Source organism: Bufo bufo, chromosome 4 (assembly GCF_905171765.1).
Source record: "Bufo bufo chromosome 4, aBufBuf1.1, whole genome shotgun sequence".
NCBI lineage: Eukaryota > Metazoa > Chordata > Amphibia > Anura > Bufonidae > Bufo > Bufo bufo.
The window spans coordinates 591,998,376-592,025,965 of NC_053392.1; the positions used below are offsets into that span (position 1 = coordinate 591,998,376).

General features: G+C 46.3%; 2 protein-coding genes across 6 annotated transcripts in view; both read right to left on the reverse strand.

Annotated features, from left to right (window-relative positions):
• Nucleotides 1–8,907, reverse strand: part of EPRS1 (glutamyl-prolyl-tRNA synthetase 1) — a 113,374-nt gene extending 104,467 nt beyond the window's left edge. For all 4 annotated transcript variants that reach the window (XM_040430449.1, XM_040430452.1, XM_040430450.1 and 1 more), the window contains exon 1: nucleotides 8,772–8,907. In XM_040430449.1, coding sequence (XP_040286383.1) covers nucleotides 8,772–8,817 — 46 coding nt within the window. In that variant the 5' untranslated portion in view covers nucleotides 8,818–8,907. The remainder of the gene's footprint in view (nucleotides 1–8,771) is intronic.
• Nucleotides 8,908–20,307: 11,400 nt separating this feature from the next.
• The window catches only part of BPNT1 (3'(2'), 5'-bisphosphate nucleotidase 1), a 38,965-nt gene continuing 31,682 nt past the window's right edge, over nucleotides 20,308–27,590 (reverse strand). For both annotated transcript variants that reach the window (XM_040430456.1, XM_040430457.1), the window contains one exon: nucleotides 20,308–20,758. In XM_040430456.1, coding sequence (XP_040286390.1) covers nucleotides 20,610–20,758 — 149 coding nt within the window. In that variant the 3' untranslated portion in view covers nucleotides 20,308–20,609. The remainder of the gene's footprint in view (nucleotides 20,759–27,590) is intronic.

Here is a 27,590-nt window from a genome sequence, read left to right on the forward strand (position 1 = left end):
GTGGACCAGTAAGCACGGCCAGGGACACTATATCTCCCTAACTGCACACTGGGTAAATGTAGTGGCGGCTGGGCCCCAGGCGGAGAGCTGTTTGGCGCACGTCCTTCCGCCGCCAAGGATCGCAGGGCAACATTCTTTGCCTCCTGTTTCCTCCTCCTCCTACTCAGCTTCCTCCTCCTCTTCTTCCACCTGCTCATCCAGTCAGCCACACACCTTCACCACCAACTTCAGCACAGCCCGGGGTAAACGTCAGCAGGCCATTCTGAAACTCATATGTTTGGGGGACAGGCCCCACACCGCACAGGAGTTGTGGGGGGGTATAGAACAACAGACCGACGAGTGGTTGCTGCCGGTGAGCCTCAAGCCCGGCCTGGTGGTGTGCGATAATGGGCGAAATCTCGTTGCAGCTCTGGGACTAGCCGGTTTGACGCACATCCCTTGCCTGGCGCATGTGCTGAATTTGGTGGTGCAGAAGTTCATTCGCAACTACCCCGACATGTCAGAGCTGCTGCATAAAGTGCGGGCCGTCTGTTCGCGCTTCCGGCGTTCACATCCTGCCGCTGCTCGCCTGTCTGCGCTACAGCATAACTTCCGCCTTCCCGCTCACCGCCTCATATGTGACGTGCCCACCAGGTGGAACTCCACCTTGCATATGCTGGACAGACTGTGCGAGCAGCAGCAGGCCATAGTGGAGTTTCAGCTGCAGCACGAACGGGTCAGTCGCACTGCGGATCAGACCCACTTCACCACCAATGACTGGGCCTCCATGCGAGACCTGTGTGCCCTGTTGCGCTGTTTCGAGTACTCCACCAACATGGCCAGTGGCGATGACGCCGTTATCAGAGTTACAATACCACTTCTATGTCTCCTTGAGAAAACACTTAGGGCGATGATGGAAGAGGAGGTGGCCCAGGAGGAAGAGGAGGAAGAGGGGTCATTTTTAGCACTTTCAGGCCAGTCTCTTCGTAGTGACTCAGAGGGAGGTTTTTTGCAACACCAGAGGCCAGGTACAAATGTGGCCAGACAAGGCCCACTACTGGAGGACGAGGAAGACGAGGAGGTGGAGGAGGATGAGGATGAAGCATGTTCACAGCGGGGTGGCACCCAAAGCAGCTCGGGCCCATCACTGGTGCGTGACTGGGGGGAAACACAGGACGATGACGATACTCCTCCCACAGAGGACAGCTTGTCCTTACCTCTGGGCAGCCTGGCACACATGAGCGACTACATGCTGCAGTGCCTGCGCAACGACAGCAGAGTTGCCCACATTTTAACGTGTGCGGACTACTGGGTTGCCATCCTGCTGGATCCCCGGTACAAAGACAATGTGCCCACCTTACTTCCTACACTGGAGCGTGATAGGAAGATGCGCGACTACAAGCGCACGTTGGTAGACGCGCTACTGAGAGCATTCCCAAATGTCACAGGGGAACCAGTGGAAGCCCAAGGCGAAGGCAGAGGAGGAGCAAGAGGTCGCCAACGCAGCTGTGTCACGGCCAGCTCCTCTGAGGGCAGGGTTAGCATGGCAGAGATGTGGAAAAGTTTTGTCACCACGCCACAGCTAACTGCACCACCACCTGATACGGAACGTGTTAGCAGGAGGCAACATTTCACTAACATGGTGGAACAGTACCTGTGCACACCCCTCCACGTACTGACTGATGGTTCGGCCCCATTCAACTTCTGGGTCTCCAAATTGTCCACGTGGCCAGAGCTAGCCTTTTATGCCTTGGAGGTGCTGGCCTGCCCGGCGGCCAGCGTTTTGTCTGCACGTGTATTCAGCACGGCAGGGGGCGTCATTACAGACAAACGCAGCCGCCTGTCTACAGCCAATGTGGACAAGCTGACGTTCATAAAAATGAACCAGGCATGGATCCCACAGGACCTGTCCATCCCTTGTGCAGATTAGATATTAACTACCTCCCCTTAACAATATATTATTCTACTCCAGGGCTCTTCCTCATTCAATCCTATTTTTATTTTCATTTTACCATTATATTGCGGGGCAACCCAAAGTTGAATGAACCTCTCCTCTGCCTGGGTGCCTGGGCCTAAATGTGTGACAGTGGCCTGTTCCAGTGGTGGGTGACGTGAAGCCTGATTCTCTGCTATGACATGAATACAGATTCTGTGCTGACATAAGGCCAGATTCTCTGTTACGGGACCTCTCTCCTCTGCCTGGGTCTAAATGTTGGACAGTGGCCTGTTCCAGTGGTGGGTGACGTGAAGCCTGATTCTCTGCTATGACATGAAGACTGATTCTGCGCTGACATGAAGCCAGATTCTCTGCTATGGCATGAAAAGACTGATTCTCTGCTGACGTGAAGCCAGATTCTCTGCTATGGGACCTCTGTCCAATTGATATTGGTTCATTTTTATTTTTTTTATTTTTATTTTAATTCATTTCCCTATCCACATTTGTTTGCAGGGGATTTACCTACATGTTGCTGCCTTTTGCAGCCCTCTAGCTCTTTCCTGGGCTGTTTTACAGCCTTTTTAGTGCCCAAAAGTTCGGGTCCCCATTGACTTCAATGGGGTTCGGGTTCGTCCGAACCCGAACATTTCCGGGAAGTTCGGCCGAACTTCTCGAACCCGAACATCCAGGTGTTCACTCAACTCTACCCAAGAGCAGAATATAAAATCAGTGATACAGTCCTAACCTCAGTATCTGAGGAAAGGGATTTAGGGGTCATTATTTCAGAAGACTTAAAGGTAGGCAGACAATGTCACAGAGCAGCAGGAAATGCTAGCAGAATGCTTGGGTGTATAGGGAGAGGCATTACCAGTAGAAAGAGGGAGGTGCTCATGCCGCTCTACAGAGCACTAGTGAGACCTCATTTGGAGTATTGTGCTCAGTACTGGAGACCATATCTCCAGAAGGATATTGATACTCTAGAGAGAGTTCAGAGAAGAGCTACTAAACTGGTACATGGATTGCAGGATAAAACTTACCAGGAAAGATTAGGACCTTAACATGTATAGCTTGGAAGAAAGACGAGACAGAGGGGATATGATAGAAACTTTTAAATACATAAAGGGAATCAACAAGGTAAAAGAGGAGAGAATATTTAAAAGAAGAAAAACTGCTACAAGAGGACATAGTTTTAAATTAGAGGGGCAAAGGTTTAAAAGTAATATCAGGAAGTATTACTTTACTGAGAGAGTAGTGGATGCATGGAATAGCCTTCCTGCAGAAGTGGTAGCTGCAAATACAGTGAAGGAGTTTAAGCATGCATGGGATAGGCATAAGGCCATCCTTCATATAAGATAGGGCCAGGGGCTATCCATAGTATTCAGTATATTGGGCAGACTACAGTCATGGCCAAAAGTTTTGAGAATTACATAAATATTGGAAAAGTTGCTGCTTAAGTTTTTATAATAGCAATTTGCATATACTCCAGAATGTTATGAAGAGTGATCAGATGAATTGCATAGTCCTTCTTTGCCATGAAAATTAACTTAATCCCAAAAAAACCTTTCCACTGCATTTCATTGCTGTCATTAAAGGACCTGCTGAGATCATTTCAGTAATCGTCTTGTTAACTCAGGTGAGAATGTTGACGAGCACAAGGCTGGAGATCATTATGTCAGGCTGATTGGGTTAAAATGGCAGACTTGACATGTTAAAAGGAGGGTGATGCTTGAAATCATTGTTCTTCCATTGTTAACCATGGTGACCTGCAAAGAAACGAGTGCAGCCATCATTGCGTTGCATAAAAATGGCTTCACAGCCAAGGATATTGTGGCTACTAAGATTGCACCTCAATCAACAATTTATAGGATCATCAAGAACTTCAAGGAAAGAGGTTCAATTCTTGTTAAGAAGGCTTCAGGGCGTCCAAGAAAGTCCAGCAAGCGCCAGGATCGTCTCCTAAAGAGGATTCAGCTGCGGGATCGGAGTGCCACCAGTGCAGAGCTTGCTCAGGAATGGCAGCAGGCAGGTGTGAGCGCATCTGCACGCACAGTGAGGCGAAGACTTTTGGAAGATGGCCTGGTGTCAAGAAAGGCAGCAAAGAAGCCACTTCTCTCCAAAAAAAACATCAGGGACAGATTGATCTTCTGCAGAAAGTATGGTGAATGGACTGCTGAGGACTGGGGCAAAGTCATATTCTCTGATGAAGCCTCTTTCCGATTGTTTGGGGCATCTGGAAAAAGGCTTGTCCGGAGAAGAAAAGGTGAGCGCTACCATCAGTCCTGTGTCATGCCAACAGTAAAGCATCCTGAGACCATTCATGTGTGGGGTTGCTTCTCATCCAAGGGAGTGGGCTCACTCACAATTTTGCCCAAAAACACAGCCATGAATAAAGAATGGTACCAAAACACCCTCCAACAGCAACTTCTTCCAACAAGCCAACAACAGTTTGGTGAAGAACAATGCATTTTCCAGCACGATGGAGCACCGTGCCAAAAGGCGAAATTGATAACTAAATGGCTCGGGGACCAAAACGTTGACATTTTGGGTCCATGGGCTGGAAACTCCCCAGATCTTAATCCCATTGAGAACTTGTGGTCAATCCTCAAGAGGCGGGTGGAAAACAAAAACCCACTAATTCTGACAAACTCCAAGAAGTGATGATGAAAGAATGGGTTGCTATCAGTCAGGAATTGGCCCAGAAGTTGATTGAGAGCATGCCCAGTCGAATTGCAGAGGTCCTGAAAAAGAAGGGCCAACACTGCAAATACTGACTCTTTGCATAAATGTCATGTAATTGTCGATAAAAGCCTTTGAAACGTATGAAGTGCGTGTAATTATATTTCACTACATCACAGAAACAACTGAAACAAAGATCTAAAAGCAGTTTAGCAGCAAACTTTGTGAAAACTAATATTTGTGTCATTCTCAAAACTTTTGGCCACGACTGTAGATGGGCCAAATGGTTCTTATCTGCCGACACATTCTATGTTTCTATATGTGTAATTTTTTTGGTAAATAAATTCCATTAATCCATTCACAATGTCATGCTTTTCCAGGAGGTTTTTGTAAGATTATTGGGCAGTTTCTCTGCCTACAAGATATTATCACAGATGCTTGGTTTACTTTTGCAGTTCTCAAAACTGAATTTGACTCAGCAGAGATCACATGCCTCTTCCTCACAGCAAAAATGTTATAACATGAACAGAGTTGAGAAAAAGACCTTAATCCTAACGTCTACAAACCTATGAATGCAGAATCAACCTAAACAAACTAATATGAAAAGTTGTTTAAATCTTCATCTACTTGCATATTATAAGTTATACCAGCAAGAATTAGTCTTTATGTAGAAAACTATGATTTAAATCAAATCCACCGTGACTGGAAGTAAAAAAGAAAAAAAAAGAAACTGCAATCAGAAAATAAAAATGAGAAAATGGAAGGTGCGTTACTGTCTGGTTTTAACTGGCAGAAAAAAAAAACATTTTGGTGACGCAAACCTGTCCGACAACGCTCAGCTTGCCTTTCTGATTTGCAAAAATGGAAGCTGCACGATGATTGGCTGCAACGGGCTCGGAGTGGGCAAAAAAATAAATAGAGAGTCACTATGGCAACCAATCTAGTGACCCTTACAAACTAGTCTCCTCCAGAGAGCGATTCAAATGGCTGATGACTGGATGTTTGGGTCGTACGCGAGATCCGTGCGGTCCACTTAAAGGGTCGTCTCCACGTGACCGCCCATTTCTGTAGTAGGGGCTGGCCTGGCACTAAGGGGATCATCATGGGTATGGACACCCCCCACCTCCCCTGGGGACTGCCCTCTATGACGTCCATATACCCCTCAGGAGCTGTATAAGAAAACCCTTTTAAAGGGGTGGTTCAGCCAGCTAAAAAATGGTATAAAAAAAATAATCACCTTACCGACCCCCCCCCCTGCATCTCCTGTGCCCATAGTTCCTAACAGTCCCAAATTTGCAGGGACTGTCCCTAATTTTTTAAAACAGTCTTGGCAACTTCAAGCTGCGCCGGTACATGTGGGTGGGGACTTCACTTGTACTGAGCATGCTCAGAACACCGGTCTGAAAATGGGAGTGGCTTCTGTAAATCCGCCCTTCGAGTGGGCAGTGCTTACACGTCCTGAAGTTACCAGCAACCTTCTGGACTGTAAAACTACAACTCCCAGCATGCAAACATGCTTGTCTGCTCTTCTAACTCCCATAGAAGTAGGCATTCTGGGAGTTGTAGTTTCTGAAGAGCCAGTCTGGTATGTGTTCATTCCAACGCTTCCCTGGTCTCCACACGGACATCTGGACACATGGGTGACCTCGGTGGCGTCGAGAAACGGTGGGGGATAGGCGCTCATTTAGTCATTTTATGCCATCGTTAAAAAAAAAAAAAAAAAAGTCCCAGGTCCTACCAGGGTACGGGGCCCCATTCAGTCACACGTCTGGCGCGTAACGCTGCGGAGGTACATAACATGAGGAGGAGATGTCAGGAGCAGAGGACGCCTCGGGCGGCCGACCTGTCATTCATGTGACAATTGGATAACCCCAGGGCACGCTCCCTATTAGGTCACATGAAGATTATTGGGGTACACCACCCCCCAGTAATATCGCCCCTGCCATGTAATATTACACGCCTTGCTGTCAAGTGTCATTTTGCGCAGGGTCCCCACCACCAGATGGCTAGAACAGGGACCAGCAACCTCTAGTGGTTGTGATACTACAACTCCCAGCATGCTCCATACACTTCTGCGGGAGAACAGCCAGGCAGGTGCGCATGCTGGGAGTGGTAGTGTCACAGAAGCTTGCCAACCTCCGAGAGACCGTAAAGGGACGCGTCAAATCGGTAATGTCACAGAGAAGCCGACAGAGCATGCTGGGAGTGGTAGTGTCACAGAAGCTTGCCTACCCCAGGGATAGACCATAAAGGGACGCATCAAATCGGTAATGTCATAGAGAAGCCGACAGAGCATGCTGGGAGTGGTAGTGTCACTGAAGCTTGCCAACCCCAGGGATAGACCGTAAAGGGAAGCGTCAAATCGGTAATGTCATAGAGAAGCCGACAGAGCATGCTGGGAGTGGTAGTGTCACAGAAGCTTGCCAACCTCCGAGAGACCGTAAAGGGACGCGTCAAATAGGTAATGTCACAGAGAAGCCGACAGAGCATGCTGGGAGTGGTAGTGTCACAGAAGCTTGCCAACCTCCGAGAGACCGTAAAGGGACGCGTCAAATAGGTAATGTCACAGAGAAGCCGACAGAGCATGCTGGGAGTGGTAGTGTCACAGAAGCTTGCCTACCCCAGGGATAGACCATAAAGGGAAGCGTCAAATCGGTAATGTCAGAGAAGCCGACAGAGCATGCTGGGAGTGGTAGTGTCACAGAAGCTTGCCAACCCCAGGGATAGACCGTAAAGGGACGCGTCAAATCGGTAATGTCATAGAGAAGCCGACAGAACATGCTGGGAGTGGTAGTGTCACTGAAGCTTGCCAACCCCAGGGATAGAGCGTAAAGGGAAGCGTCAAATCGGTAATGTCATAGAGAAGCCGACAGAGCATGCTGGGAGTGGTAGTGTCACAGAAGCTTGCCAACCTCCGAGAGACCGTAAAGGGACGCGTCAAATCGGTAATGTCATAGAGAAGCCGACAGAGCATGCTGGGAGTGGTAGTGTCACTGAAGCTTGCCAACCCCAGGGACAGACCGTAAAGGGACGCGTCAAATCGGTAATGTCATAGAGAAGCCGACAGAGCATGCTGGGAGTGGTAGTGTCACTGAAGCTTGCCAACCCCAGGGACAGACCGTAAAGGGACGCGTCAAATCGGTAATGTCATAGAGAAGCCGACAAAGCATGCTGGGAGTGGTAGTGTCACAGAAGCTTGCCTACCCCAGGGATAGACCGTAAAGGGACGCGTCAAATCGGTAATGTCATAGAGAAGCCGACAGAGCATGCTGGGAGTGGTAGTGTCACAGAAGCTTGCCAACCCCAGGGACAGACCGTTAAGGGACGCGTCAAATCGGTAATGTCATAGAGAAGCCGACAGAGCATGCTGGGAGTGGTAGTGTCACACAAGCTTGCCAAACCCAGGGATAGACCGTAAAGGGACGCATCAAATCAGTAATGTCATAGAGAAGCCAACAGAGCATGCTGGGAGTGGTAGTGTCACAGAAGATTGCCTACCCCAGGGATAGACCGTAAAGGGAAGCGTCAAATCGGTAATGTCAGAGAAGCCGACAGAGCATGCTGGGAGTGGTAGTGTCACTGAAGCTTGCCAACCCCAGGGACAGACCGTAAAGGGACGCATCAAATCGGTAATGTCACAGAGAAGCCGACAGAGCATGCTGGGAGTTGTGGTTCCACACGATTAGTCTCTGATATGGACATTATATTCTGATGAAAGCACGATGGGAGTTGTGAAACAGCAGCAAAAGAGCTCTAACTACAAGCACCATCATTCCGCAAGGCACCGAACAGAGCACGATGGGGCTTCTAGTTCGTCCGATACATCAAAAATATGCCTCTATGGGGACTACAAGTACCAGCACAGCCAGGCTGCTAAACAGAACATGCTGGGAAAACATATGTTCTCTGCAGAGGTGGAACTACAAGCACCAGCAATCCATGACACAGAGATGATGACAGAGCATGCAAGCCATGACAGCTGCGGCCAGCCACACACCGCCTGCCCCTGATCTGCACACCACGCCCCTCCCGCGGGACGGGAACCACAAGTCCCAGCATGCCACGCCCACGGGAGGATGCCACGGCACGCTGGGACTTGTAGTTCCCCGCAGCACGCGATCTATCAGAAAGCAGTCGGGGCGGCCAATGACATGGCCCGTGCGGCGAGCGCTCCCCTCACCCAGTGGAGGACTCGGGCTGCTGGACACGGTCAGACTCAGCGCCATCCTTTTCTCTCCTGATCTCAAGCCCAGGCGCTGCCACGAAGCCGCCGACTGAATGAGAAAGAGAGAAGGCGCTTCCGCCGCTCACGTGCTCCAGCACTGCCCACAACACCGCCACACTTCCGGCACCCGCCATTTTAAGTGTGGGCAAGGCGTAGAAGGCCGCCATGTTTGATTCGGAATGACAACGTGTCGCAGATTGAAATGCTTGTGTGTGCAAGCCTGGTAAAAGTCACATCAAAGGCTCGTTGTTAGGAAACCGTTAGAGGGCGCTGCTTCCTAAGACTGAGCGCGTCCTGTACCACCAATCAGTTTCCAGCTCGCATTTTTCAGACCAGCTTTAGAAAATGAAAGCGATGATCTTATTGGTTGCTATGGGCAACCGCTGTATGTTTTGCTTCTTTTGTTTATATGCATGCCCCCCCCCCCCCCCCCCCTGTTTTACCATGGCCCTCTTTGTGAAGTGGCATGGCAAAGGGTCCTGTGAGATTTGGATATTTGAAAAAAAGCAAAATTTCAAAAATATGAAAATTTGTGGCTTCACCAGTATACATCAGAATAAATCAGTGCACACCCCACGACCTACCCAGAGTCGTAAAGAACGTAGTGAAATATATATATAAAGGACGGGGGGCACTCTATCTTCTGGTCATATGTGGACACGTCTCAATTGTTATATGAAAAAAATATAGAGTATTATTTAAAGTGCAATAAATACAAGGAAAAAATGCCCATCCGACTATTAATGCATAATATTTGAAATATAGTCATTCATATATCTGTATATCAAATATCCCCAAAAAAAGCACTTAAAATAAAAATAGAAAGCTAGCAATAAGTCCAAATAAAAAAAATTCAAAAACTCCAGTGGAAAAATGGGGATATGTTGTTTAGACCCAAGTAGGAGTCCTTTCGGATCAATAGTACAATGATTCCAAATGGAAGAAAAGAGAGAAAACCCAGCTCCGTTATAGGAGCAGGAGAAAGGAAAGGACGGATTCAGCTCATATACCCTATAAAGGAGCAGGAGAACAGAAAGGCTGAACACTGATGTGAACAAGGCCTAAGGCCTCCTGCACACGACCGTTTTTACCCCCCGTTTATTTTACTGGCCGTTTTTTGCGTTCCGTATACGGTCCGTATACAGAACCATTCATTTCAATGGTTCCACAAAAAAAACGGAATGAACTCCGTATGCATTCCGTTTCCGTTTTTCCATTCCGTTTAAAGATAGAACATGTCCTATTATTGCCCGCAAATCACGTTCCGTGGCTCCATTCAAGTCAATGGGTCCGCAAAAAAACGGAACACATAAGGAAATGCATCCGTATATCTTCAGTTTCCGTTCCGTTTTTTGCGGACCCATCTATTGAAAATGTTATGCCCAGCCCAATTTTATCTATGTAATTACTGTATACTGTATATGCCATACGGAAAAAACGGAACAGAAACGGAAACACAGCGGCAACAAAAAATGGAACAACGGATCCGTGAAAAACGGACCGCAAAACACTGAAAAAGCCATACGGTCGTGTGCAGGAGGCCTAAGGCTCCATTCACACGTCCGCAAATGGGTCCGCATCCGTTCCGCAATTTTGCCGAACGGGTGCGGATCCCATTCATTTTCTATGGGGACGGAATGGATGCGGACAGCACACAGTGTGCTGTCTGCATCCGCAGTTGCGGAGCACGGCTCCGATCTTCAGGTCCGCAGCTCCGCAAAAGATAGAACATGTCCTATTCTTTCTATAGGGGTGCCGGGCGGGTGTGTTGCGGATCCGCAATTTGCGGGTCCGCAACACACCACAGACGTGTGAATAGAGCCTAAGGCCTCCTGCACACGACCGTATGGCTTTTTCAGTGTTTTGCGGTCCGTTTTTCACGGATCCGTTCCGTTTTTTTTTCCGTTTCTGTTCCATTTTTCCGTTTGCCATATACAGCAATTACATCGAAAAAATTGGGCTGGGCATAACATTTTCAATAGATGGTTCCGCAAAAACGCAACGGATACAGAAGACATACGGATGCATTTCCGCATGTGTTACGTTTTTTTTGCAGACCCATTGACTTGAATGGAGCAACGGAACGTGATTTGCGGGCAATAATAGAACATGTTCTATCTTTCAATGGAACGGAAACGGAATGCCTATGGAGTACATTCCGTTTTTTTTGGCGGAACCATTGAAATGAATGGTTCCGTTTACAGACCGTAAAAAAATGGCCCGTAAACGGGGGAAAAAAAACGGTCGTGTGCAGGAGGCCTACGGCTACTTTCACACTTTCGGCAGAGTAATCCGGCAAGCAGTTCCGTCGCCATAACTGCCGGATCAGGCAATCTGCATGCAAACGGACAGCATTTGTAGACGGATCCAGATGCGGATCCGTCTCACAAATGCATTGCAAGAACGGATCTGTCTGTCCTTTTGTCATACGGACAAACGGATCCGTTTCTATTTTTTTTTTCACATTTTTACCGGTCTGCACATGCGCAGCCTGGAAGGACGGATCCAGCGCTAATACATTTCAATGTAAATTAATGCCGGATCTGGCATTCCGGCAAGTGTTCAGTTTTTTGGGCCGGAGATAAAACCGTAGCACGCTGCGGTATTATCTCCGTCCTGATCAGTCAAAAAGACTGAACTGAAGACATCCTGATGCATCCTGAACGGATTGCTCTCCATTCAGAATGCAAGGGGATAGGGGTCCATTCACATATCCGTGTGTGTTTTGCGGATCCACGGATCTGCAATTTACGGACAGCGGCAATGTGTGTTCCGCATTTTGCGGACCACACATTGCCGGCACTAAGAGAATATGCCTATTCTTGTCCGCTATTGCGGACAAGAATAGGATATGTTCTATTTTTTTCAGGATTGGAATTGCGGACACGGAAGTGCGGGTCCGCAATTCCGGATCGGGGCCGCACGTCGTGCGGCCCCATAGAAATGTATGGGTCCGCAATTCCATTCCGCAAAATGCGGAATGGAATTGCGGATGTGTGTATGGAGCCTAAAACTGATCAGTTCTTTTCCGGTATAGAGCCCCTTGGACGGAACTCAGTGTCGGAAAAGAAAAACGCAAGTGTGAAAGTACCCTAAAGGCAACAATATTTCCAATACATATGATATTAGAGGGTTAATAAATACACCTTGTACATGTATCAAGTATGTGTCTTTTTTATCTCTATATGTGGGTTACATGTAAATCACAAAACAATTAGGGGTTAGTTCATAAATCTAGGCAAATCGAAACATTGAGGGAAAGATACATCTAGTGAACACAACTCTAATGATGTAAAATGTACTGCACAAAAAAAAAATAAAAAAATTATTTGTCCTGTGTTTCATTTTCTCCATAATATATGTACAGGTACATAGTATATACTTAAAGGGGTTGTCCGGGTTCAGAGCTGAACCCGGACGTACCCATATTTTCACCCCCCTGATGTTGGCATCGGAGCATCTCATGCTCCGATACTCTCCTTTGCCCTACGCTAGATCGCGCAGGGCCCGGGCTCTTTTGCTTACAATAACACACTGCCGGGCGGAAGCTTCCGCCCCGGCAGTGTGTTCGGCGACGTCACCGGCTCACCGGCTCTGATGGGTGGACTTTAGCGCTGCCGTTGTCGTTTTCCTGGCTAGGGCAGCGCTAAAACCCGCCCATCAGTGCCGGTGACATCACCAGGCTTCCCGGAACTCCTGAAAATGCCTTTGCCTGTACGATTTAGCGCGGAGCAAAGGAGAGCATCCGATGCTCAAGTCAGGGGGGGATGTCCGGGTTCAGCTCTGAACCCGGATATCCCCTTTAAAAAAGCCATTAATTAAGATATAAAAGACGCATGGGAACCACATATGCGGTTTTTACTATCCTGTTAAATATATACACATAGGGCCAGATTTATCATTAGCTCAAGTCAGAATAATGGAGTGAAAAAGTCCCAAATTTTTGCGCAATCGCTAAAACTGCGCAAAAATTGGTGACTTTTTTTTGCTCTGCACTATGCTCGCCAGTTTTCTGAAAGTGGGCGTGTTTTATTATGTAAATTAATCTCTAGACAGATTTACAACTGCGACTATTTAAAAAGTCGAAATGCGCAATTTAACTCCAGTGAGGACCATGTTTCTCTTATGAGACTTTTTAATAGAACATGCGACTTTTTCGTAAAGATGTGCGACTTTTGTAAAGCCGCTTACTGACGGATAAACTGCTACCGTCAAACCACATTTATCACTTAAAGGGCCGATCATAAATCTGACTTGGCTAAAACTGACTTTAGCCATATGTGAAAGTGGAGTGAGCTGTCAGAGTAATGATAAATCTGGCCCATGGGGTGTGTTTGGAATATTCAACATTAGTTGTATAGAAGTCTTTTATTTGCAGCATTTTTTGATCTACAGTACAGACCAAAACCTTCTCATTCAAAGAGTTTTTTTTATTTTCATGACTATGAAGGCATCAAAACTATGAATTAACACATGTGGAATTATATACATAACAAACAAGTGTGAAACAACTGAAAATATGTCATATTCTAGGTTCTTCAAAGCCACCTTTTGCTTTGATTACTGCTTTGCACACTCTTGGCATTCTCTTGATGAGCTTCAAGAGGTAGTCCCCTGAAATGGTCTTCCAACAGTCTTGAAGGAGTTCCCAGAGATGCTTAGCACTTGTTGGCCCTTTTGCCTTCACTCTGCGGTCCAGCTCCCCCCAAAACATCTCGATTGGGTTCAGGTCCGGTGACTGTAGAGGCCAGGTCATCTGGCGCAGCACCCCATCACTCTCCTTCATGGTCAAATAGCCCTTACTTTCAAAGTTTTCCCAATATTTCGGCTGACTGACTGACCTTCATTTCTTAAAGTAATGATGGTCACTCGTTTTTCTTTACTTAGCTGCTTTTTTCTTGCCATAATACAAATTCTAACAGTCTATTCAGTAGGACTATCAGCTGTGTATCCACCTGACTTCTCCTCAACGCAACTGATGGTCCCAACCCCATTTATAAGGCAAGAAATCCCACTTATTAAACCTGACAGGGCACACCTGTGAAGTGAAAACCATTTCAGGGGACTACCTCTTGAAGCTCATCAAGAGAATGCCAAGAGTGTGCAAAGCAGTAATCAAAGCAAAAGGTGGCTACTTTGAAGAACCTAGAATATGACATATTTTCAGTTGTTTCAGACTTGTTTGGTATGTATATAATTCCATATGTGTTAATTCATAGTTTTGATGCCTTCATAGTCATGAAAATAAAGAAAACTCTTTGAATGAGAAGGTGTGTCCAAACTTTTGGTCTGTACTGTATATATCACCTTAGTAGTCGAAGACACACTGGGCAAATTCTCCATGAAACACTATGGGCCAGATTTATCATTAGCTCAAGTCAGAATAATGGAGTGAAAAAGTCACAAATTTTTGCGCAATCGCTTGAACTGCGCAAATATTTGCAACTTTTATTGGCTCTGTGCTTTGCTCGCCAGTTTTCTGAAAGTGGGCGTGTTTTCTTATGTAAAGGATACTCTAGACAGATTTACTATTGCGACAATTTAAAAAGTTGCAAAAAAAATGCGCAAAATCACTCCAGTGAGGACCATTCTTATCTTATGCGACTTTTTAAAAGAACATGCAACTTTTTCGTAAAGAAGTGCGACTTTTGTAAAGCTGCTTACTGACGGATAAACTGCTACCGTCAAACCACATTTATCTCAGTATTAAAGGGCCAATCATAAATCTGACTTGGCCAAAAGTGACTTTAGCCATATGTGAAAGTGGAGTGAGCTGTCAGAGTAATGATACATCTGGCCCAGTGTGTTTTGAGGTTGAATGGTACTATGGTGGGAATATACTTTATACTTTTCCCATCCAATCCACATTTTACGGAGATGCTTATTCTTAATAAGTACTGCCCCAGGAGATGTATAAAGTGTATAAAAGGAATCCTCGGACCACTCACTGCTCACCACTGAAGAAGGAGCACCTTTGGCTCTGAAACGCGTTTGGGGAACAGCAGTGGGAATTAGCAACGCACCAACCTCTGTTTAATTATCAAAGACAACTTGATTCTCGGATCCTATATTTTCAATTATCTCTTCAGCCACACGGTGCAGGAATAAAGACCGGCGCTAAAGAAGCCTGGACTCTAAGACCCAGGAGAAACATATCACGTGGGACGCCGCGCGGGATCCCGAGAAAGACAAGCCGGCGTACACCGAAAAGCTGCAAGAGCGGACACTAGATCCGGGGACACATCGCCACTACAGGATCGGTAAAGTACGGTACCTTATACCACACTATATACCTGTATAGTCATATTACACAGAGGCGATCGCCATGTGGACATTTTAGAACAACTCTGCGCAAGAATATTTTTCTACCAAACACTCGTATACAAGTGGGATAACCAAGAAATACCGCCTTATCCCTCCACCGTGTATTTATTAACCCTCTAATATCATATGTACTGGAAATATTGCTGCCTTCAGACTGTTATACAACAATTTGGAATCATTGTACTATTGATCCGAAAGGACTCCAACTAGGGTCTAAAGTTACAACATATCCCCATTTTTCAACTGGAGTTTTTTTTTATTTATTTTTTACTTTTTTTCATTTGGACTTTTATTGCTAGCTTTATATTTTTATTTTTTCATTTTAAAGGGAACCTGTCACTGGGATTTTGTGTATAGAGCTGAGGACATGGGTTGCTAGATGTCCGCTAGCACATCTGCAATACCCAGTCCCCATAGCTCTGTGTGCTTTTATTGTGTAAAAAAGCGATTTGATACATATGCAAATTAACCTGAGATGAGTCCTGTCCCTGACTCATCTCACGTACAGGACTCATCTCAGGTTAATTTGCATATGGATCAAATCGTTATTTTTTTACAATAAAAGCACACAGAGCTATGGGGACTGGATATTGCGGATGTGCTAGCGGCCATCTAGCAACCCATGTCCTCAGCTCTATACCCAAAATCCCGGCGACAGGTTCCCTTTAAGAGCTTTTTTGGGGATATTTGATATACGGATATATGAATGACTATATTTCAAATATTACATTTCAAATATGCATTAATAGTGTGAGGTCGGACGGATGTTTTTTCCTTGTATTTATTGCACTTTAAATAAAACTCTATATTTTTTCATACAACAATTGAGACGTGTCCACATATGACCAGAAGATAGAGTGCCCCCCCGTCCTTTATATATATTTGTATTTATCCATATTTATAAATATATATATATACTTAGGCCTAAGTGGTTTAAAACAAAACAATTTATTGCCCATAACAACCAATCACAGCACAACTTTCACTTTACAACAGAAGAATACGAAATGAAACCTGCGCTGTGATTGGTCTCTATGGACAACAGAGTTTGTAAAAATCTCTGTAAACATGCAAAAAATAATGGTAAAAAAAAGTGTAATAAATATAGCACTGAAATTCTACACACCCCAACTGGTAACACCCCGCTGGACCTTTATTGCAGGCTGCTGGCAGTTCATTTATAAACTTCTAGTAGGAATAATAGAGGGATTGTAAAACAGAGTTACATGAAAAGATGCTCAAGAATGGTATTACATGGGGAATAAAAATCGTTATTAAAACAGACATGTCAGGAGAGGTGACTCGTCCTCTTTTAGGCACAGGGTTCTGGGAGGAGGGTAATATGTGCACATTTTTTTCTCCGAAGAAACATGCTGCTTTTTTGCAAGCTACGGCTCATTGTGTCCTATGATACGGCCTCTGCGCTGATTTATGGATGTCGGCGGGTGTATTTACCGGATGATATCTGGGAGATTTGTCAATGCTTCCAAGAGTCTTGGAGGTCCCTTCTTAAGACCGTATGCCCTACGAGATATACGGTCCGTGAGCGGGCCATATGTCTCGGAGCAGCATTGATCGTGCGCACAGGAGTGCACAGCATGATAGATAACAATGATGCTGTAGATGTCCGGCCACCCGCGGGACTATTATCCCACACTCATAAGATCATATGAGTGCAGGACAATATCCCCGCGGGCGGCCCAACGTGCACAGCATCATTGTAATCTATGATGCTGTGCGCTCCCGTGCGCACGATCAATGGCCCACTCATAGACCGTATGTCTCGGAGGGCATACAGTCGTGTGCAAGAGGCCTAAAGGGGTTCTCTGGGCTTTTTCATATTGATAACCTATTCTCAAGATAGGTCATTAATATCAGATCGGCGGGGGTCCGACACCCCGCTGATCAGCTGTATGGGGGGACGGCGCGCATGTCATCTCCTGTCTCTTCCTGCTCGCTGCTGTATGTCTTTGGGACAGCAGCAGCAGCAGACAGGAATAGAGAAGGGATACAGCACGTGCTTACAGCATGCGCGCCGTCTCCTCATACAGCTGATCAGCGGGGGTGCCAGGTGTCGGACCCCCGCCGATCTGATATTAATGACCTTTCCAGAGTATAGGTCATCAATATGAAAAAGCCCGGAGAACCCCTTTAATCTGAGAGCCTGAAGGACATTCCAGGATTGTACCAAGACTGGCACCTATCACCACGCGCCTTGCCGCTGTGTTCAGTCTCCATGAGGTTGCTGAAGATAGCCGAACACAATGGGGTGCGATCTTCAGCAATCACATAGGGAGAAGTGCCCATGCTCGAACACAGGACCCCCAACAGTTATAATTGGCGGGGGTACCAGCAGCGGGACCCCATCGATCAGACACTTATATTCTGTGTTGAGCTATTTTTACAGGTTCAAGATGTTGGGAGGGGGTTGCATTTTTTGTGCATTGTTCTGCTCCTTTTCTTACGGCGTCCAGTCTCCAGGTTGCGTGTAACGTTGCAGCATCCCGGAGCCATATATATTTAACGCGCATGGTGTTCTCGGGAGATTTGCCAGCTTTTCGGTGAGCCCTGGAAGTCTACCCAGGAGGGGCACAAAGCTTTAATGTACAAATTTTGGAGACCTCCTTCAGATAAGACCCATCACCTCTCCTGACATGTCTGCTTTAGTAAATACTTGTATTCAGGAGCATCTTTTTTTTTAAGTTTTCATTTTGCTATTCCTCTGTTATTCCTCCAGGAAACGTGTAAATAAATTGATAATAAAGCATCACTAATCCCCTTGTCAATAATGCATGTCCCTCCACAGTCTGACACTTCCCTATGGGCACGGAGAACGGTAACGTCAAGAAGTCATTATATTCCAATATTTCCATGATGGGGAGTCGGTCCAGCAGAAACCAAATATCTGGACAGGGCTCTTGCAGTCAGTATGGGGGGGGGGGGGGCGATCCACGTCATGCTGTCCGTTTTTTTTTCAATCAATCTTTTGAACGGCTAGAGGCCAAGTTGAAATGGTAATGGTGCGCCCCCTAGAGAGACGTCTATGGAATAGGTATGTCAGTGCTGACTGTATGCCACCTACTGGCAGTTTTTCTTCTCTGGTTTTGGTGAAACTTTAGGAAACAGGCAGAGAATACGGCATCGCTCTGTATACGGTAGATCTGCATACTTGCCGAATCTCCCGGTACGTCTGTGGGAGGCTCCTGAAAAAAGGCGAGACCAAAAAACTGCCAATTCTCCCGAAAACACCAAAATTTGCACAATAAAGCAGCGTCTCACTTCAGCAAATAGCATTTCTTGGTTATGACCACCCTGTAATCCAGCAGCGGTGGACGTGCTTGCACACTACAGGAAAATGTGCCGGACTACTATGTACACTCTGGCAGTCCCAGGCATCAGAGAGGCCGATGCTTTTTCCTATAGTGTGCAAACACGTCCACCGCTGATGGATTGCAGGGTGGTTGTAACCATGGAAACGAGCAGCGTATAATGTGATGGAAAAATGAATCCAGCCAGCGAAGGAAGCAATATGGAGAATCACAATACATTAGTAAGTGCCTTGTATTCACTTCCTATACATGATAAATGTCATTTGCTGACATCAGACAACCCCTTTAAAAGGAACTGTGCACTTTTTGGGCAACCCTTGTATAGTAATGTGTATGTGACATTGACACAGCATTGGATATACCTTCGACCCCCCGTCGCTGACTGCTCCCCCTCTTCACCGGATGTTTTCATCAGAGATGCAGCGGGAGCCGTGCAGGGATCCGGAGCAATGTGGGTGCCGGAGAGCAGGTAAGTATAACCCATACAAGGGCACGGACATTGGGCAGGTATTTTAGATATCAGATAACCCCTTTAATAGTTCAGCAAATTGTGACAAATATTAGACCTCTGGGGGTTAAAGGGGTTCTCCAGACTACAGATGTTGAAGACCTATCCACAGGATAGGTCATCAATATCAGATCGGGGGGGGGGGGGGGGGGGGGGTCCAGCATGCGGTATCACTACTGATTAGTCGCTGTGCTGGAAACTATACACTATACAGAAGGTTCCTTTCATAGTGTAGTGCCTGTAGGGGGCACTGCAGCTCAGCCGGGGGGCAGTACGCTGAAAGCCACAAAGTGTATGGAGTCTTCTGCTTCCACGCCACACGCTTTATAGTTTCCAGCACAGCAGCTGATCGGTAGGGTGCCACGTGTCGGACCCCCACTGATCTGATCCTGATGACCTATCCTGAGGATAGTCCAGGGGACACCTTTAATTTTAGTATCCATATGACTTTATCCACTTTATCATCAGACGGGGTCCAACTGCTGCCATCCCCACAACCCCGATCTGTAGAAAGGTGCCCCCTTACCATGCGCCATTTATAATGATGTCTTCTTATAAGGCAGAGGGACCAGTGGGCTCTTTGTGGCTATATCTGCAGTGAAAACCAAGAACGGCTGCACCAGGAGGATATGTAAGAAAACCGCATCTCCCTCCTATAGGAGGTCTTTACTATGACGTCATCAGAAGTCTATCATTATGTGATGCAAATGGGACTTTGAATCTATTGGCAACGGGCAGGATTCTATCTGTTGTAAAACTACAACTCCTAGCATGTTCTGAGAGCCACATGCTGGGAACTACAATTCTGCAACAGCTGGAGTGCCACACTGGCCTCTCCTGCCTCTGTGCTGTTTCTCTCTGTTATCATCCAGTCAGTTTTATTTTTTAATAAAGGGGTTTCCTGGGAGTTCAATATCTGATCAGTAGGGGTCCGACTCCCAGCACCCCCATTGATCAGCTGAAGAGGCCGTTGGACTCCGGTGAACGCTGCAGCCTCCTCATTGTATACTAAGCACAGCGCCATATATTGTATAGTGGCTGTGCTTGGTATTGCAGCCCAGTCACTGGCCTAAGAGGAGGCTGCAGCGCTCAACGGAGTGTCACAGCCTCTTCAAACTGCTCATTGGCGGGGGTGTCAGGAGTCAGACCCCCACCCATCATAGATTGATGACCTATCCTGAGGACGGGCCACCAATATTCTACTACCAGGAAACCCCTTTAAGATAATGTGTAATCCCAAAGGGTGGTTGTCATTTCTGATGAACCCTTTTGGTACTTATATATATATATATATATATATATCACAATGTAAAGAAATCAGAAGACAAGCTACATATCAGATTTTTATTGATTGGTCCCTTGGGGGGAAAAGTTCCATAAAACTGCGTACCAAAAAATTAACCCTTCAAAGCCATTATCAGACTGGCTGAAAACTTCTCCTGACTCTCCAGAGTTGAAAGCGACAACTTACAAACTACTCCTCTTCAATCTCCACCCCAGGACAATGGTTCCCAACCTGTCAGAGCATGCTAGGAGTTGTAGTTTTGAAACATCTGGAAAGCCACAGGTTGGAGACCAATAACCCCGGGTGTCTCCTTTCACCTAAGACGCAGTACACAACGCGTTTCACGTTTAGGGCACCAACGCTTGTTTCACAGACTCCGGGACCCGGGAGGCGTAGTAGCTGTAATTGCGCAGAGCTGCCAGAACCCCGGCCGAGTTCATGTGTTTCACGTCCTTGTGGTAGTCGAATGTGTTGCCGTGAATATCGGTGAGTTTACCTAGGAAAGACAAGGGTATAATATGGTTGAGAAGCCCCGGGGTCCAGTCAGGGGGCCCAGGCTGCCTATACAGTGCCTTGCAAAAGTATTCACCCCCCTTGACTTTTTTCGTATTTTGTTACATTACAGCCTTAAGTTCAATGTTTTGTTAATCTGAATTTCATGTGAAGGATCAGAACACAATAGTCTAAGGGCTCTTTCACACTTGCGTTGTCCGGATCCGGCGTGTACTCCACTTGCCGGAATTACACTCCGGATCCGGAAAAACGCAAGTGTACTGAAAGCATTTGAAGACGGAACCGTCTTCAAAATGCTTTCAGTGTTACTATGGCACCCAGGACGCTATTAAGGTCCTGGTTGCCATAGTAGGAGCGGGGAGCGGGGGAGCGGTATACTTACAGTCCGTGCGGCTCCCGGGGCGCTCCAGAGTGACGTCAGAGCGCCCCATGCGCATGGATGACGTGTCCAATGTGATCACATGATCCATGCGCTTGGGGCGCCCTGACGTCACTCTGGAGCGCCCGGGGAGCCGCACGGACGGTAAGTATGCTGCTCCCCCGCTCCCCGCTACACTTTACCATGGCTGCCAGGACTTTAGCGTCCCGGCAGCCAGGGTAACCATTCAGAAAAAGCTAAATGTCGGCTCCGGCAATGCGCCGAAACGACGTTTAGCTTAAGGCCGGATCCGGATCAATGCCTTTCAATGGGAATTAATTCTGGATCCGGCCTTGCGGCAAGAGTTCAGGATTTTTGGCCGGAGCAAAAAGCGCAGCATGCTGCGGTATTTTCTCCGGCCAAAAAACGTTCCGTTCCGGAACTGAAGACATCCTGATGCATCCTGAACGGATTTCTCTCCATTCAGAATGCATTAGGATAATCCTGATCAGGATTCTTCCGGCATAGAGCCCCGACGACGGAACTCTATGCCGGAAGAAAAGAACGCAGGTGTGAAAGAGCCCTAAAAATAACCATCAGGAGAATTTTGGGGCAACAGGTATATCACACCAGTTGCAATTAGTTATTCCAATTTTGTTACATACATACATACTTAAGTTGAATGTTTTGTTAATCTGAATTTTATGTGATGGATCAGAACACAATAGTCTAAGTTGGTGAAGTGAAATGAGAAAAATATATAAATAAAACTATTGTTTAGAAATAGAAAACAGAAAATTGTCATGTGCGTATGTATTCACCCCCTTTATTAGGAAGCTCCTTAACCACCTCCGGACCGCCTAACGCAGATTCGCGTTCCGGAGGTGGCAGCGCTGCGCAGAGTCACACATATACGCGTCATCTCGCCCCTGTCAATCACCTAGTGAAAGGAAAAAAGTGATCAGTGTAAACTGTCACTTTTTTTTTCCACTGGTATTGACTGATAGGTTTTAGGATAGTTTAGGCCCCTTGGTAATGTAGTTTAGGGATCAGTTAGCGCCCAGCCCACCGCACCGCAGTCACTTTTATTCGCTGATTAGCGTATCGCTAATCAGCATTCGTACTTTTATAGTATCTGTAAGTGATCAAAACTGATCACGGTCAGATCTATAATAGTATTAGTGTCACCTTAGCTCGCCCTCCACCCAAAAAGCAGTGTTTGCCCGATCAGGCCTGATCGGTCGCCCACACGTGCGTTCACCCACGCCCGCCCCACTGCAGTGACAAAAAATATATATTTTTTGATCACTGCACATTCATTTTACACGCACTGCGGCGATAAAAAAAATCAGTTTTGATATTTTTTATCAACCGCAGCGGCCTCCGGTACTTCGCTAGCCTCCCCTTTGTAAGACAGGCTTGCTTTTTTTCTTGGGTAGTCTCAGGGAATACCCCTAAATTTAGTAGTCCAAAATGTCAAACAGGGGGTATTCTTCTGAAGAGGCCTACAGGATTCTGACCCAGTCGGATGAGGAATGGGAACCCTCATCTGACGAATCTAGCGGGTCAGAATATGAACCTGTAGAAAGCAGTGGAAGTCTGACCCAAAGTTCGGACGAGGAGGTGGAGGTCCCTGGCAGCACCAGGCGTACCCGGCCCCGTGTCGCTAGACCACAGGTTACGCAGGATCCGCTTCAAGAGCAGCAGAGTGGGGCTGTCGCTGCCGGATCACGTGGTGAGGCATACACCAGCAGCGCAGCCCTCCCTGGACCTAGTACCAGCACTGCCGTACAACATGGTGACGTGGCGAGCACCAGAAGGGCAGTTGAAGCTGGTACGGTGGCACGTGCAGTAGTTACCCCGTCGCAGCCACCGCACAGACAGGCCCGTAGAGCCCCTAGAGTCCCTGAGGTGCTGGCAAACCCTGATTGGCAGTCACCAACTTCAGCCGCACCATTAGTTCCCCCTTTCACCGCCCAGTCTGGAGTTCGGGTTGAGACGGCTCAGATCGGTTCGGCCCTGGGATTTTTTGAGCTGTTCTTGACTGCGGAGCTCTTGGACTTAGTCGTGGCAGAGACAAACCGGTATGCCACACAATTTATATCCGCCAACCCGGGAAGCTATTATGCCCAGCCTTTCCGGTGGAAACCAGTCCAAGTTTCCGAAATTAAAATTTTTCTGGGCCTTCTCCTCAACATGGGTCTAACTAAAAAGCATGAATTGCGGTCATATTGGTCCACGAACCCAATTCATCACATGCCCATGTTCTCTGCTGCTATGTCCAGGGCACGTTTTGAGACCATCCTGCGTTTCCTGCACTTTAGCGACAACACCACCTCCCGTCCCAGAGGCCACCCAGCTTTTGACCGGCTCCACAAAATTCGGCCCCTCATAGACCATTTCAACCAGAAATTTGCAGATTTGTATACCCCCGAGCAAAACATCTGCGTAGACGAGTCCCTAATACATTTTACCGGGCGCCTTGGCTTCAAACAATACATCCCAAGCAAGCGTGCCCGGTATGGGGTCAAATTGTATAAGCTCTGTGAAAGGGCCACAAGCTATACCCACAAATTTCAGATCTATGAGGGAAAAGATCAGACCCTGGAGCCGGTCGGTTGCCCTGACTACCTGGGGAGCAGTGGGAAGACAGTCTGGGACTTGGTGTCACCCTTATTCGGCAAGGGGTACCATCTTTATGTGGACAATTTCTACACAAGTGTGGCCCTCTTTAGGCATTTGTTTCTAGAACGGATTTGCGCCTGTGGCACCGAGCGAACTAGTCGCGTGGGCTTCCCCCAACGGCTTGTAACCACCCGTCTTGCAAGGGGGGAGAGGGCTGCCTTGTGTAACGAAGAACTGCTCGCGGTGAAATGGAGACAAGCGTGACGTTTACATGCTCTCCTCCATTCACGCAGACACGACAATCCAAATTGAGCGAGCAACCCGTGTCATTGAAAAGCCCCTCTCAGTCCACGACTATAATTTGCTCATGGGAGGGGTGGACTTCAATGACCAGATGTTGTCTCCGTATTTAGTTTCCCGCAGAACCAGATGCTGGTATAAGAAGGTGTCTGTATATTTAATTCAATTGGCGCTGTATAATAGTTTTGTTCTCTACAGTAAGGCTGGGAGAACAGGATCCTTCCTCAAATTCCAGGAAGAGATCATTGAGAACCTCCTGTATCCAGAAGGTTCCGTGGCCCCATCCACCAGTGTAGTTAGCCGTCTACACGAGCGACATTTCCCCAGTGTCGTTCCTGGTACCTCAACCCAACCGTCACCCCGAAAAAGATGTCGTGTCTGTAGCAGGAGTGGAATAAGGCGTGACACCCGCTATTTCTGTCCTGACTGTCCTGACCACCCTGCCCTATGCTTTGGAGAGTGTTTCCGGAAGTACCACACACAGGTACACCTAGCATAGGGATCACATCTCACAGGACAGGCACACAGGGCTATTAGGGCCCTTTTACTCACAGCTGCTGCAAACCTCTCCTTTCACCTGGGATAAAGTGCATAACATACTTCGCCACATCTTTGGGCGATTTGCGCTTTGCACATTGTCCCATGGGGAAGGAGAGGTTTGTTCTATAAAGGTAAAAAAAACTAAACAAAAAAAATAAATACCGGTAAGTATAAAAGTTAACGTTCAGTTAAAAATGTTAAAAAAAAGTTTATATGTTCTGTTCAAAAGTTAATAAATTTATTGCGTTGCGGCCTGGTTTTTTCTTTTTTGTTTAGTTTTTTTTACCTTCCAGGTAGACCAACCGATCGACTAGCTGCAGCACTGATGTGCATTCGGACAGAAGCATTGCGCTGCTGTCAGATTACACGCAAGTCGGTGTATGCGGCGCTGCAAGACGAGATTTCTCCTCTGCAGTAAAAGATACGTTTGCCGAGGCATATGAGCTGAGGAGGTGGCGGTGTTCATATACTTTGGCAAACACTTTGTATATATAAAAAAAAAAATCCCGGCAATGATTTATTCATCCACATCGATTGATGTGAATGGAGAAATCTGGTTTGCCAGGGCATACGAGCTAAGTGGGTTTGGATGTTGGGCGGAGCTCCTATGTCCTGGCAGACGCCTTTCCCCTCCTTTTTCTTTTTTTGGCAGAGATTTTTTCATCCACATTGATCGATGCGAATGAATAAATCTTTGCCGTTCATTTTTTTCTTTCAGCCCAGAGGCTGAACGAAAAAAAATAAAAAATCATTACCCGTATGCTCAATATAAGGAGAATAGCAGAAACTCCTAATGCTGGGCATACATGTAATGATTGCGGAGACCCTCAAATGCCAGGGCAGTACAAACACCCCACAAATAACACCATTTTGGAAAGAAGACACCCCAAGGTATTCGCTGAGGGGCATATTGAGTCCATAAAAGATTGAAATTTTTGTCCCAAGTTAGCGGAAAGGGAGACTTTGTGAGAAAGAAAATAAAATAAATAAATTTCCGCTAACTTGTGCCCAAATTTTTTTTTTCTATGAACTCGCCATGCCCCTCATTGAATACCTTGGGGTGTCTTCTTTCCAAAATGGGGTCACATGTGGGGTATTTATACTGCCCTGGCATTTTAGGGGCCCCAAAGCGTGAGAAGTCTGGTATCCAAATGTCTAAAAATGCCCTCCTAAAAGGAATTTGGGCCCCTTTGCCCACCTAGGCTGCAAAAAAGTGTCACACATGTGGTATCTCCGTATTCAGGAGAAGTTGGGGAATGTGTTTTGTGGTGTCATTTTGCATATACCCCTGCTGGGTGAGATAAATATCTTGGTCAAATGCCAACTTTGTATAAAAAAAATGGGAAAAGTTGTCTTTTGCCAAGATATTTCTCTCACCCAGCATGAGTATATGTACAATGACACCCCAAAACACATTCCCCAACTTCTCCTGAATACGGAGATACCACATGTGTGACACTTTTTTGCAGCCTAGGTGGGCAAAGGGGCCCACATTCCAAAGAGCACCTTTCGGATTTCACCAGCCATTTTTTACATAATTTGATTTCAAACTACTTACCACACATTTGGGCCCCTAGAATGCCAGGGCAGTATAACTACCCCACAAGTGACCCCATTTTGGAAAGAAGACACCCCAAGGTATTCGCTGATGGGCATAGTGAGTTCATGGAAGTTTTTATTTTTTGTCACAAGTTAGTGGAATATGAGACTTTGTAAGAAAAAATAAAATAAAAATAATCATCATTTTCCACTAACTTGTGACAAAAAATAAAAAGTTCTATGAACTCACTATGCCCATCAGCGAATACCTTAGGGTGTCTACTTTCCGAAATGGGGTCATTTGTGGGGTGTTTGTACTGTCTGGGCATTGTAGAACCTCAGGAAACATGACAGGTGCTCAGAAAGTCAGAGCTGCTTCAAAAAGCGGAAATTCACATTTTTGTACCATAGTTTGTAAACGCTATAACTTTTACCCAAACCATTTTTTTTTTTACCCAAACATTTTTTTTTATCAAAGACATGTAGAACAATAAATTTAGAGCAAAATTTATATGGATCTCGTTTTTTTTGCAAAATTTTACAACTGAAAGTGAAAAATTTCATTTTTTTGCAAAAAAATCGTTAAATTTCGATTAATAACAAAAAAAGTAAAAATATCAGCAGCAATGAAATACCACCAAATGAAAGCTCTATTAGTGAGAAGAAAAGGAGGTAAAATTCATTTGGGTGGTAAGTTGCATGACCGAGCAATAAACGGTGAAAGTAGTGTAGGTCAGAAGTGTAAAAAGTGGCCTGGTCTTTCAGGGTGTTTAAGCACTGGGGGCTGAGGTGGATAAAAAGCTCTGGTGCAACCAATTACCTTCAGAAGTCACATAATTAGTGAAATGATGTCCACCTGTGTGCAATCTAAGTTTCACATGACCTGTCATTACATATACAAACCTTTTTTTTTTTTTTTGAAAGGCCCCAGAGGCTGCAACACCTAAGCAAGAGGCATCACTAACCAAACACTGCCATGAAGACCAAGGAACTCTCCAAACAAGTAATGGACAATGTTGTTGAGAAGTACAAGTCAGGGTTAGGTTATAAAAAAATATCCAAATCTTTGATGATCCCCAGGAGCACCATCAAATCTATCATAACCAAATGGAAAGAACATGGCACAACAGCAAACCTGCCAGGAGACGGCCGCCCACCAAAACTCATGGACCGGGCAAGGAGGGCATTAATCAGAGAGGCAGCACAGAGACCTAAGGTAACCCTGGAGGAGCTGCAGAGTTCCACAGCAGAGACTGGAGTATCTGTACATAGGACGACAATAAGCCGTACGCTCCATAGAGTTGGGCCTTATGGCAGAGTGGCCAGAAGAAAGCCATTACTTTCAGCTAAAAACAAAAAGGCGCGTTGTGAGTTTGCGAAAAGGCATGTGGGAGACTCCCAAAATGTATGGAGGAAGGTGCTCTGGTCTGATGAGACTAAAACTGAACTTTTC